This window comes from Haplochromis burtoni, unplaced genomic scaffold (genome assembly GCF_018398535.1).
Source record: "Haplochromis burtoni strain Fernald_Lab_line unplaced genomic scaffold, NCSU_Asbu1 Contig_136, whole genome shotgun sequence".
In the NCBI taxonomy this organism is placed as follows: Eukaryota; Metazoa; Chordata; class Actinopteri; order Cichliformes; family Cichlidae; genus Haplochromis; species Haplochromis burtoni.
The window spans coordinates 786535-799938 of record NW_024582497.1 but is presented as its reverse complement, the minus strand read 5'-3'; the positions used below and the strand labels follow the sequence as shown (position 1 = coordinate 799938).

At 40.8% G+C, this 13404-nt stretch overlaps 1 protein-coding gene across 2 annotated transcripts in view; it reads left to right on the top strand.

Moving 5' to 3' along the window:
* The window catches only part of LOC102294278 (phospholipid-transporting ATPase ABCA1), a 184842-nt gene that overhangs the window by 64963 nt on the left and 106475 nt on the right, over nucleotides 1–13404 (top strand). For both annotated transcript variants that reach the window (XM_042224376.1, XM_042224377.1), the window contains exons 17-22: nucleotides 2285–2489; nucleotides 2758–2874; nucleotides 3432–3603; nucleotides 6221–6352; nucleotides 6976–7115; nucleotides 7722–7859. In XM_042224376.1, coding sequence (XP_042080310.1) covers nucleotides 2285–2489; nucleotides 2758–2874; nucleotides 3432–3603; nucleotides 6221–6352; nucleotides 6976–7115; nucleotides 7722–7859 — 904 coding nt within the window. The remainder of the gene's footprint in view (nucleotides 1–2284; nucleotides 2490–2757; nucleotides 2875–3431; nucleotides 3604–6220; nucleotides 6353–6975; nucleotides 7116–7721; nucleotides 7860–13404) is intronic.

Genomic DNA, 13404 nt, shown 5'->3' with positions numbered 1-13404 from the left:
GTAGTTATCAATTTTTTGACATGGCGGCAATCAATAATATCTTACGCTGGGAGCTGATAGAAGTCACCCCTGCTTTTATCTTCAGAAACTGTTTGCTCACCTTGTTTTTGCGCAAACAAGCTGTTCCAGCACGTCGACCCGAAATTGCCTGTCTTTGAGTAGATCCTTTAAAACGAAGTAATTTTGTTGGGGGTTTTTTTTGAAAGAAAACTTTTCCTTCAGTTTCTTTTCACAGAATGCGTGCAGGCGAGGTAGGTATTTTACATATAAAGCACAGCAAACCTTATTTAATCTCTACACAAAGTGCCATTGCTTGGTTCTCCCCTGGCGCTGAGATTTTTCTCCCTTGCTCCAAGTAGATGGATAGCCCTCTAGCCCTCTAATTAGCATGAGCAATGTTCCTCTGACCAAACCGCTATCCAGTTCATCCCCGCACTTTATCAGAGATGTGTGTGTATATTGTGTGTGTGTGCAGGTTCTCTCTTTCTCCCAGGTCGGATGAAACTACCTCGTGCAAGGGCATGCAAATTCTCCCCCACGTTGTCCTTGATAATGAAGTCCTTAATCGTAATCGAATTTCAAAAGATCACCTGAATTCATATGAAGAGTTTTTGATTGGAGCCATGTGGCAAAGGAGAGCCGGAGGCAGTGTATCAAGAAGAGGGCCACTGTAGTACAGGGTGCAGTCTGCTGTATCCTCTCTTACCTCCGTTTTTTTTTAAAGAGGTAGAAACAAGAGAGGGCCCACAAGTTCTTTCATGTTCTGGAAATCTGCAGATCTTTTCAATTAATCATCCTGTCCTGGAAAATCTTCCTGTGGAATGAATCGGTAAATTCACCTATACAACCAGGTCTACAGTGGTGCGGTGAATCTTCAGATTTTCAGCATATTGTTAAGTATTCTTTGGGCCTCCTCTGGGGCTGCAGCTGAGGGTTATTTTTATTATCAGTCAAGGTGGGCACAGGCTTAGTTTTGCATTTGTGAAGTAGCCGGCAGCATTGAGGCGGACGGGGAATGAGCGGAAAGAGAAATGCCACGCAACAAAAGCACCCAGCTGTGTGCTGTGCGCCTTAAGCAGCTATCAGAGTATCCTGCTGATCTCCAATTCATTCGCTGTCCATCACTTTACAGGTGGACAAACTTTGTGCGCAGCCATTTTCATGAATTGTGCTCGTGCAGTTTTTAAAGGATGTGCATCTGTGTCTGCTGTACTTGTGGAGGGTGGCTTACGAAAAGACTTCGAAAGAGTGACCTTGCAACAGTGGGGTTTTTTTTGTCTGCAGCCGACTGAATGATGGCTGAATCTGCCGTTTGACACGTGTTCAATAGAACAGGCTTCTTTTGTCTGCCTCCCAACTCGTGCCCTTTCCCCAAAGCCAAAGGAGTGGCTCCTGTCATTTCGTCAGCCATTCATAGAGAGGTCAAGGATAGGTGCCGACTAGCCCTCCTGTCAGCGCTCATCTACTGACTGATGGGCGGATGGTGACTAGAGGACATCACAGAAAGTTGCCCAGCAGTGGTCGCAGCCAGACTAGCGGTTTGGCATCAGCGCAGAGCTTTTCAGATTGTCTGCCTGGTAGTGTAACATCAGGTTTATCGTCTCCATGATGATTCGCCTCTAAAGCCTCAGCAAACACTTCTGCCGGAGTATAAATGCTGCGAGCAAATGAGGCGTGATCAAACAGCTGGCAGGCAACATGGCAATGCAGAGTGAGAGGCCATGGCAGATGATGTCGTCCGGGCAAAGCATCATTTGCAGTTTCCTACTGTGGGAAAGATCCAACATATCTTTGTTTGTCACAGACTCGTTTTAGTGTCCATCCTGTCTAAAGTTAGTCCTGAGATATGCAAACAAAGATTAGCATTTTCCCTTTTTTTCAAGTTTAATAAGTTGTACATGTAACCCTTCCTCTGGTTTTCCCCCCCGACAGGGCTCGAGTGCTGTGAGGATACTGTATCCTAAGAATGAGTACTGACACTTTAAAAATCATGGAATCATGCCGAAGATGTATCACTGCCTCTTTTTTAAATCTATTTTCTGAACGTGTGGTGTCTAAGCATTTTGTATGTAATGTCAGTATTTGTGTTGGGCTGAGAGTTAAGACGATGAGAGGCTAGCTGCCCTCGTTTAAGTCTTTACACAACGCTAATAACTAGCAGCTAGCTTGCTCTTCTCTACACACCATTTAGTTATTTTTAGTTAGTTTGAACTTTCTGCAATCTCTTGAGAAAACAAAATAAGCAAACTATTAATGATTTCAATGGCATATCCTTTATTCCCAGAGTTTATTGTCATGTGTGGCATTTGGATACGGCTGCGAGAACTTTTCTAAATTTGAGGAGCAAGGCGTCGGTATTCAGTGGCACAACATCGCCAAGAGTCCAGAAGATGGGGGACGCTACACCTTCATCACATCTATCATCATGATGCTTATTGATGCTGTTTTATACTGGGTGCTCACTTGGTACATTGAAAATGTCTTTCCAGGTATATTTTTGTCTTTGTGGAATAATTTTGTTGATGCTTTTTTTAAAACATTTTTTTGGTTCGTGTTATTGTTGTTGTTGTGTAAAAATAGAATGATATACTCAAATATCCAGGAGCATAGACTTTATGCTTTCCTCAGAGACTGTAGTTTAAAGAGCTCAGGATTTGTGCCAGGCTGTCAGGAGGAAACCTACATTGTAAAGTACCATATTCCCTTAAGCCAGGCCAATATTAAAATGTGAATAATGATCTCGGAAAATGATCCCAGGTCAATATGGAATCCCTAAGCCATGGTACTTCCCTTTTACTGCATCTTATTGGCGTGGAACGGCACCCGTGATTGATGATAAGCCCAGTTTGCTGACACACTCCAACGTACACAACGGTAAACCCGACCTTCATATCTCACCTTTGCGGTGTGATGTATGTAACATGTCAAGTTTTTATGTGCAGCGTTTGTGACATTTGTGACAAGTTTGTTCATGTGCTGGTTAGTTGGTTTAGAGACTCAAACATTAGTGGCTTACTTGTCATGTACGGCAACAACAGAGTTTCACTATGTTAGTCTTAAGTTAGCAATTTGCTAAAAAACTAACAAAACACAATTTCCAGTTAGCATGGAGGCTACTTTGGTTTGGTTGTTGTGTTCTGAACATTATGGTTTCATCTTCCTGTTTTACTATATGGATTGTAAGTTTATTTAACACATAACATTGAGTTTATATTTTGTGTTTGCAAATAAAATCACCTTAATGATCAGTTAAATGTTTTATTTCAGCATTTATGATCTGTTAATGCTGCTGATTTAATGTGGCTTTTAAACACATTTATTCATATTAGAGATTCATTTCGCCTGCTTTTTTGCTTTTGTGTTTCATAAGTGTGTGTGTGTGTGTGTGTGTGTGTGTGTGTGTTTATACTGGTTTGCATTTCTGTCTGAAGACCATATGGAGAAACCGCCACCTAATATGACAGCAGGCGTGTCAATCCAGAATCTTGTCAAAATCTACAAGACTGGAAAGAAGCTCGCCGTGGACGGACTGAGCGTGGACTTCTACGAGAACCAGATCACATCGTTTCTTGGCCACAATGGAGCTGGAAAAACAACCACAATGTGAGCTGAATGATGTAACTCTGACATGTTTCGCTGCTTGGCTCAGTGTTCATTTCACTTCACGAGCTTCAGCTGATCTATAGTGTACATAATGCCGACTGTACTCCAGCCACATTATTTAAGTGGTCTCTGCTTTCGAAGAGTGGCCTCCTCTGTGAGGGCGTTTGTCACAGAGACTCAGCTGTTGTGTTGATAGTGGGAGCGATCTAATTGCTGTTTAAAAAATAGCAAAAAAAAGGTTGGAAGGGGTTTGGGACGACAGGAAATAAATGAAAGCCACTCGGCCAGAAAGTATGAGCGACAGAGAGAGCAAGTGATGCAAGACTAAGGGGCTAGAGGGAAGACATCCGTGCAGAGCGACTGGAACGAAACATAACAGATCACAATAAGAGAAAGGACAGTGGAAGGACTCTGTCGCACACATAAGAGCTTGCTGAGGCTTTTGCAGAGCACAGTAGCTATCAGTGACATGCAGTATTACAGTACAGTTAAAACACAAAAGCATTTCCAAGCTGTTCATAGTTTTAACTTTTAATTTAATATTTCTGCATTTTTCTTAGTGTTAAATAGTCTGACGCAGTATTTTTTTCAACAGTTTTTGATATTTGCACTAATATTATACTTTAGGGAAATAAAATTAGAACATCCTTAATAAATAGGACCTATTGAGTAGAATGATATATATTTATAACACATCTCTGTTTGCTCATGAACTCCTCCTACCCTATCAGGACTAGAGCAGCCTAATTTTGCACACGTGCCTCTATATGGTAAATGGCCTGTATTTGTATAGCGCTCTTACTAGTCCCTAAGGACCCCAAAGCGCTTTACACAACCAGTCATCCACCCATTCACACACTGGTGATGGCAAGCTACATTGTAATGAAATAATGTCATCATGTTGTCTACCCTGGAGCTAAGATGACCAATTTTTTAGTACTGAACCACCAATAACACCATGAAAGCTTTATAATCTATTTAATGAGAGTAACATCTAATTTATATCTGCAATTAGATGACTACAATGGCATTTACTGTACATTGGTACAGCAGGATGTGAGCACTGCAGAGACCCACAAATGGGGATATATTTACACAATCAGTTTCATATTTATCATTTAGTTATTTATTTGTTTGTTTTTTCCCAGTGTGATTAAGTAAATCAACCCAGCGACGCCATGAACAGACCAAACAGTTCTGTAGCATGGGAATGAGCTGGTAACTCAAATGTTAAAATAGCCCAAATGCTACAGCAGATGTAAACATGTCTACAGCATGACTTATAGAGTAGTTTGTTCCACTTTGTGACAACTGGACAAGTGGTGACTCAGATGCTTAAATGATAATATTGCTTATAGTTAGCATTACCAATGCTCAACACTGAATGGGTGCCAAACTAATCAAATCCAGATCACCTGAAACTGGACCTCTCAACCATGTTTGTGGTGTGTAGGCCTTTATGTTTATGTTAGTTTACCAGTCCCACGTGCAGCTCTACTGTATGAAAGGCATTTTTGTCCAGTATAGGGTAGTTGCCAGGCAATGCAATGGCATGGCAATATATCATATGTTTCATAACATTCAGGTTTCCTGTATAAATACTAGATGTTATTGTCATATTAATAAAATGAAACACAGGTATTCAGAAGATTCATAAGAAGTAAAATTAGATTAGAAAAGTTGTGTAGAAAACACAATTTCCATCCTCGTGTGGAGCCCTCTGTCCTACTGCTGATTTTTTAAAACTGTTTTACAAAGTGGCAAAAAGTATTTAGACTTTTTACTGAAGTAAAAGTTATAATGCTACTTATGTAGCATATATGCTAACTATATTTAAAATGACTAATGTAAATGCACCCATCATGTGGAATTAAGCGTTTTAGAATCATATACATGATGTTGTTGGATCAGAATTATTGATCCATTGATGGGTGTGTCACTTTAATGAAATCAGCTGTTCATGATTTTATTCTATAATTACTGCTTGGTAGCTTCAGCTATAATGATGCAATAAATCTGCATTATAATAAGTAACTAAAGCTTTCAAAAATTAGTAAATGGTATGAAGTTCTATAATTGAATTAAAAATATCGAGGGGTAAAAGCAGAAAGCTGCCTAACATAGAAAAACTTAAAGTACAAGTACTTGAGACCTCATTAAACATGCCTGAGTAAATGCAATCAGCTGCATTGCTGCTAAGCTCTCATTAGAGGGCGTTGGGGATTTCAAGATTAACAGAACTCTAGACCAGGGGGCCAATCATATTTCATAGGGGTTGGTGCCACCCAATGCCCCCCTTCTGGACACACCCCTGACAGACATATTTTGAGTATTATAGTAAAATACTTCAAACTGACAGCCTCTCCAGTCATTATGTGCTCAACTTTGATGGGGCAGTCTATGGATACACCTTGGCAACCATGTTTGCGAGCATTAGGTATTTTTGAGGCTACAGACCAATGGGCAACATCATGTTAGCTAAACGTATCTTTAGTCTGTGTTTCCCGCAGAGAGCTTTAATTTTCGTGCACTGGAAGCTCAATAACTCTGTTTATTAAGCAAAGATAATGTTAACAGCAACAAAAATGGATCACTTTTGTTCGTTTTTTTTCTGTAGGTCTATTCTGACTGGACTGTTTCCACCTACATCGGGAACGGCTCTCATCAATGGCTACGACATTCGCACTGACATGGACAGTATCCGGACGTACTTGGGGATGTGTCCGCAGCATAATGTCTTATTCAATGAGTGAGTGACTTTAGCAGAGAGCTGTGCATTCACGTCCTGTGCTGGCCGTTGGTTTAATCGTGTTTCAACTGTATGAAAATTAAAAATGTATTACACCGCAGCTCGATCACATAACAAGAGTTTGCCTTATGTTCCCCATCAACACTTCCCTTTCCTTTTCCTTTTAAAATTTAAAATGACCTTCCCTTCCTTGGCCCAGCCAGAAGTCTCCTAATGACATCATTCCCGACCATTATTCTATTTTTCTGTTTAACTTTTGATTCATCCTTTTCTTCTCTCTCACTCCACAAACTGATTACGTGAAACTAGACGCAAGCCTTACATCATAATTATGGCTGAGCACCTGCAAATTACTTTCATTAATATTAATTCCAGAGAGTGAAAGCATCTATATTAAGTAGGGTTAAAATATTCATGCAAACACAGAGGAAGGCATTACGACCTATCACAGCCTCACCTGTGAAGCAGCCACGAAACATTGATGCATGTAAGACTTTATTACGTAAGACTTTGTTTTAGTTCACGGACGTTTAATTAGGAAAATGTCTCGACAAATACATTAATACTCCATATCGTCAGGCGTCAGTTTAGCAGGCGTTGTGATGTCATGTCCACCTTTCCAGGCTGACAGTGGAAGAGCACATTTACTTCTACGCCCGGCTCAAAGGACGCAGTCGCCAAGAGGTTAAAACTGAGATGGATCAGATGATTAAGGACGTCGGTTTGCCACACAAACGGAAAGAACTTGCCAAGAACCTGTCGGGTGAGTCTGTATGTTAATGTATGTTGCTGTATCCTATTGTGCGCACATGTCAATTTAGCCGTTGACGTGTCCTCCGTGCATTAGTTTCCCCTGGGAAGGAATATTACGCGTAGCTTATCCTGTCTATTCAGGATATATTGCTCCTATACCACACATTCACTGTACCTGTGTGTCACAGGTTGTAATTCATTGTCTGGGGGTCATGAGCAAGTCCTACTTGATAAATTGTCCCCAGTCATGGATTGCTTGTGAGCAAAATCACTGAAATATGACTTTCAAGGTTGATCTATCCTGACATTTCCACTACATTAGCACTACAGTGGGTGCATTTTGAAGAGCTAAGCGAGTACAGACTGCAATAATGCTAGGACGGTGTATCTACTTCTCTGCCATCAATCATTTTGTGGCATTACTTTAAAAGATGGAAAGATAGATTTTGGTATATTCCGTAATCATTCTTCAATATTGTGCCCATTTTGCATGTGAAACCTTATTGTGACAGATGTTCGGGCAGGATTTGCAACGCGTTACAAGCTGAACGGCTCTTACACTAGCTTGTGCATTCCTTCAGGCCGTGATGTGTTTTTAAGCTGTGCTGTCTTACAGGTGGCATGCAGAGAAAGCTGTCCGTGGCCATCGCGTTCGTGGGTGGCTCGAAAATCATCATCTTAGATGAACCTACAGCAGGAGTGGACCCCTATGCCCGCAGGGGTATCTGGGAACTGCTGTTAAAGTACAAACAAGGTATGAGATCAGAGGTAAAAACCGAGGCTCCACTAAAAGCTTTGAAGCCCCCTCATGTTTGTAGAATTGACCAGAATGCGCAAAGCACATGTTTGATTTGTCTCAAACCGAGAAAGTTTCCAAAACTGAGCCCAGCTCAAAGTAAACTTTAAACTGACGAGGCTGAAACACGTCCAGCGCGAGAGCTGTTAAGGTAATGAAGCGGCCGGTTCCCTGCGATGTAATTCTTCTTTAGCCTCGCTGTGGGTGACACTCAATCATGGACGGGGAGAAATTGTGAATCGTACTTAAACAGATTGGAACGCGAGCGAAGACAAGTAAATCCAAGAAGAAGCTTTAATTGACATGGCTATTTAACAGAGTCCGTAATTGTCTGCCAAACCAGTCAGCTTGTCACTCTGTGTCCATAATATACTTTGTGGTTGCTGGTGGCTGTAAGCAGGACATGGACATTATAGTAACACATTCTCTCAACAGATGTCTAAATGTTTAATGTGCATTGAGCGACATCCTGCCCTCTCTATGCCATTAGCTTTTCTCTCTCTCTCTCTAATCAAGTCTTCACTCCAATTGGGAGCCTGAGATAACTCCGTTATAATGAGAACCCCCTGCATATGGGCCGGTTGAGTGAGTCATGCTTTTGTGTCTCTCCACTCTTATTTGCACCGCAGTGTTACTAAGGTTTGTCATTAAGCAACAAAAAAGGCTACAGGCGGTCTATTTGTGTGAAAAAGCTTTAGGCTGATGCTGGACTTAATGCTGCGCTTCTTTACAGCTAATTAAGTGTGCAGTCCCCCCCCCCTCACACACACACACACACAGAGACAGGTTGACCGCGATGCTCCAAGGGGGTGTTTTTTTTGTGTGTGTTAAATTCACTCGGGGCTTATTTGGTTAGCGGCAGCTGAAAACTGTTAAAACCTGTCAAGATGCAGAGGAACACGAATGTGGTGTGCGTGCTCCTGCAGCTCAAATTAAACCTTCAGTGCATGTTTAAGTCAAGTACTGGATATTCATCAAAAAGCTAAAATTACAAGCTGGTCGATTTATGCATTTCAGGTGGGTTTTAATGGCTGTTCTGTCATATTTCATTTGAAAATTACTGCAGAAGGTGACGATTTAAAGTAAAAATTAGCAAATTATGAATTTTTAATTATTATCCATTACAGGAAGTTGATTACTATTAAATTACCCCGGTCATTATGCTGTAAAATGGGCCTTGAGGATGATATTAATATAATGGATATTATACATTTTGTGTTCGCCTCGTGACAGCCGGGATAGGCTCGAGTGGAAGTTCTCCAGGTGTAAATGCCTTGTTGATGCCAAAGTTCAGGGGAGAATGGCCAGACTGCTTTAAGGTGAAGGCAAGGCAACAGTTATACAGATAACCACTTGTTACAGCCAAGCTAAGCAGAAGAGCATCTCTGAACCTTGAAGCAGATGGGCTATTACAGCAGAAGACCACACGGGGTGCCACTTCTGTCAGCTAAGAGCACAAAGCTGAGGCTACAGTTTACACAGGTTCAACAATAGACTGTTTGACTTTTTATATTAGATTATTCTCTAATTCTCTTGCAAAATTCAGATGGTAGGAACTTGGTGTAAAGAACATGAAAGCATGGATCCATCTTGATTTATATCAATCTGGTCTTTAAGTCTGACGTCATTAGCCGTGCCTGGGCCCAAACTCCGCTGCAGGTCGCTAAGTCACACGATCACTGTGGCATCACTGAGAGTTAAGAACTGTCTAAATCCTTTCATCTGTAATGAAATGATCAGAGTTGCTGCTCTACCAGGTGTAACAATTAAGTTTAACATCCAGGCATCCATGAAAACAGAATTTATGAAATTCTAACGTTAGCAGGGAGTTAGCTTGCTAGTTTCCATCTAAATATAATATACCATGTTCTGACTGAGGGATTTCTGAAACAAATTAAGACATACAGCTCTGCTATCATTGCCGAAATAAATAAAGACAGGAAAGTAAACAGCAGTGACATTAGTTGAGTTACTGAAGTTTGGCTAGCTCGTATATAACAATGTGCTACGTGATCGCTAGCAACACAGCTATGTTAGCATAATATAAACTGTGAAGCTGGAGGATGAACGCTAACTTTTTCCCACTCAATAAAAGTTAACTTGAGGGTTTCCGAAGGTTCTGGACAAATGCAATCGCATGGCAGGATGCTGTAAACGGACCAAACTTCAGTCAAAAGAACAGCTGAGAAAATCCATCCATAGTACAAGGTTAGTCAATAATATACTGCTGCATGAGCTGGGCTGTAGTTACATGGTAAGGTTCTAAAATCTGAGCTTTGAATTGATTAGCGGTAATAAAAACCGAGAGAGGCCGACGGTGATCACTGACTGTTTTTAGGGGCTTGTTGAGATTAAATAGAACAAGATACAAAGCATTAAAACATGTAAAAAACACAAACGCATTATTAAACGTGGAGTAGTTTGGGCCCGGAATTCAGGATTCATCACGTCATCACTTAAAGACCGGATAGTTTTATGGCACACTTTGGGTCCCTTAGTGCCTAATAGCATTGTTTCAGTACCACAGCCAGTACCTGAGTATTGAGTAAGTCCGTCCCTTTATCACAAAGCTCAGATCATCTCAAACTAGTTTCTTGAACATGATGATGAGTTCTTTTTACTCAAATGACCTCCACAATATCCAGATCTCGATCCAAGAGCACCTTTTGGATGGGCTGGAATCATAGATGTGCAGCAACTGTGTTGTGACAAAAATCTCTGAGGAATGTTTCCAGCACCTTGTTGAATGTTCCCCATGAATAATTAAGGCAGGTCTGAAGGCAAAAAAGAGTTCCAGCCTGGTACTAGGAAGCTGTACCTAATAACAGCTACTATATATTTTATAATATGTATCTAATATATCCAAGGATTTCACATTTTTACATATTTTTTTTACCAGGTGATATGAGCAGTAATGCAAAAGTAGTAAATATGGACAATACAAGTAAGTCATTAATGAGAGTTTAATCAGAATGAAATGCCAAAAATGCCACGAGCAGTACATCACAGCGTTACCTTTAATCCTTCCCTGACAGCAAGAACTGTGAGAAGCGATGTGCATTCAGCGTTTCAGAAGACCGAGAGCGAATATTTTCACACTTCTGTAACATGAGAGAGAGACTGATGTATAGATTTTGACAAGGCATGTGAGAAAAATGGCGCGCCGCTAAAGTGAAAATAAATAATGAATAATTATTAGGAGCGTGTAAAAATAATTTACCTGTCAGTCTGCAGTCTAATTTTCTTCTATTGTATATGTGTTTATTGACAAATGTCAAGTATGCTTGCAGCAGCCCCCTTTATTGTTGACTGTGAGTGCGGTGGTGTTTATTTTAGTACTGTATACAGTGCATTTTTGACAGGAGCACACAATAATGCGTGGTTGAAGGCAGTAGTGCAGTGCATATAGCATAAAAACATATCACTGGTTGTTTTTTGTGTGTTTTTATGCCATGCTAGTTGTTCTTGAGGTTCAAGCTCCTCACGATCACTGCACCGTGAGTCTTTCAGCTGGCGTAACTTTTAAGCCGTGTTACAGTGAACATAGCGTCATCTGGTTATTCTAACTCCCCCGGACGGGCTGTAAACGGCGTGAAGGTAATTTCAAAATTTATTGATCTGAATTGATTGCCACAAACAGCCGTTAATACGGTTTTGTCCAGTAATTCATCTTACTGCCGACGCACATAATATCTGTCCAGCCTTTCCCACCACTGTGAAATCCATTTCTATCAACGTGATTTAGAGGGAAGGAAGCTAAATAAAAGAACCCAGATTTTCCAGCCTCACTTTGCTGTGCGCAGTGCGAGTACTAGCAATTTACCTGAGCACACCCAACTCCATTTGATATATCACTTTGCGCTGTAATGCACCGCAACACACTATAAATCAGAATACCTATGTGGGCCATCTGCAGTCCAAACACATTTATTTTTCTCCCAACTCACAGATGATGCAGTGCTTTTTGATTTTTTTTTTCCCTCTCCCCTTATAAACCACAACAAATCCCCAGGAAAATCATCTGAAAGTTTGAGCATCCCAAACAAAATGAGCTGGCGCAGTCAAAGTAAACCTCAAATCTCCTCAGCCCTCCCCCTTCATAAGCGTAGCTTTCTTCCTGCGTATGTTAAATTGACTGGGTTGCGGGCTTTGATTCAACTCGGGCATTTTGCTGGAGTTTATATAGAGTGAGATCCAGACTTGCTTGGCATAGGATAAAGCAGCAATACTTAACTGAGAAGGGATGGATTTAGCAGCTCAGCTGGTGGCAGTGCTCAGAGTGGGCGGAGGGGGTGGAGGATGAAAAGGTGGGGTAATAGTTGGCCAAGCAAAAATGCCCACCTTGGGCTGCGGTAGATGACCTCTGAATGTGTCCTTGTTTTTTGGGATGGTGTGACCTGTGCAGGATACAGACGCACATTTAACAAGCTCAGTGTAAAAACAGCCCTGCTCAGCAGAGGCGCCTGACCTTTTCCACGAAACGCTCAGAAATTCAGCAAAGAGGTGACGTGCTATGTACTAGATGTTTCTTCCAAACTGGCTTCTCTTTGTTTCTCTCATCTAACACCCTCACAAAAACCTAAATGTTCAGGTGTTACTGTATTTTAATGGCTTCATAGTACCATAGAGCGCTTATAGAGCACTTCATTCTCAGAGTGAAGGCTTACTGGAGTTCCCAGGCAGATACACCTCTAACATTTCTGGGATTGGGCTTAAAATGTTCCTTTTATTAAAGCTCATAGTTAGGGCTGCAATCCCATGATGCATTATGCACTTCTCATATAGTAGCATTCACTTTACTGTTCAGTAAAATTAATTTCATAATAGATTTCAATAAAAAGTTATTTACTTAGGAACAAAGTGGATGTATTCAAATTATTATGTATGTAAACGATTATAACCTGTTATTGTGATGTCATAATAAAGACCCTATACAATTAGTCATCTATAGACAAAAAGGTTGCCGTGCCAACATGTTCTTGCAACTCGGAAAACCTTTTGTCATTTTAAGCATCTTTATATGGCATTATTATCACTTAGACCTTCAGATTTGTTCTGTTGACCTTGAAGGAGAGGTCAGAGGTCAAATGTGACTTATAAAAAGTATCGTATGAAGATTTAATATGTGTTGACAATGCACAGCACACTTGTAAGAATCTTAGTTTCTAAATTATAAGGCTTTTTGGCACTTTTTGACCAATAAATCACAAGTTGACCGATTGTTAACATGACCCCGCTCTACACGCCTACAAAGCTTTGTCAGAATTCATTCAATAACTGTAAACCAGCCATCAGTACTATAGGAAAGGTTGAGAGATTATAACAACCAGTAGGAATCGTTCTCCAGCACTGAATGTCACATCAGTGGGTTCAATGGTTATACCATTATTTGATCCTGATAGACAATTTTGATTGATCCACCAGTCGATACGGTGCCATCCACGGCGCTTTTCCACTAGCGTGGCAACAAATCTGTTATTAAGTATCATTTATTGAGTCTTTT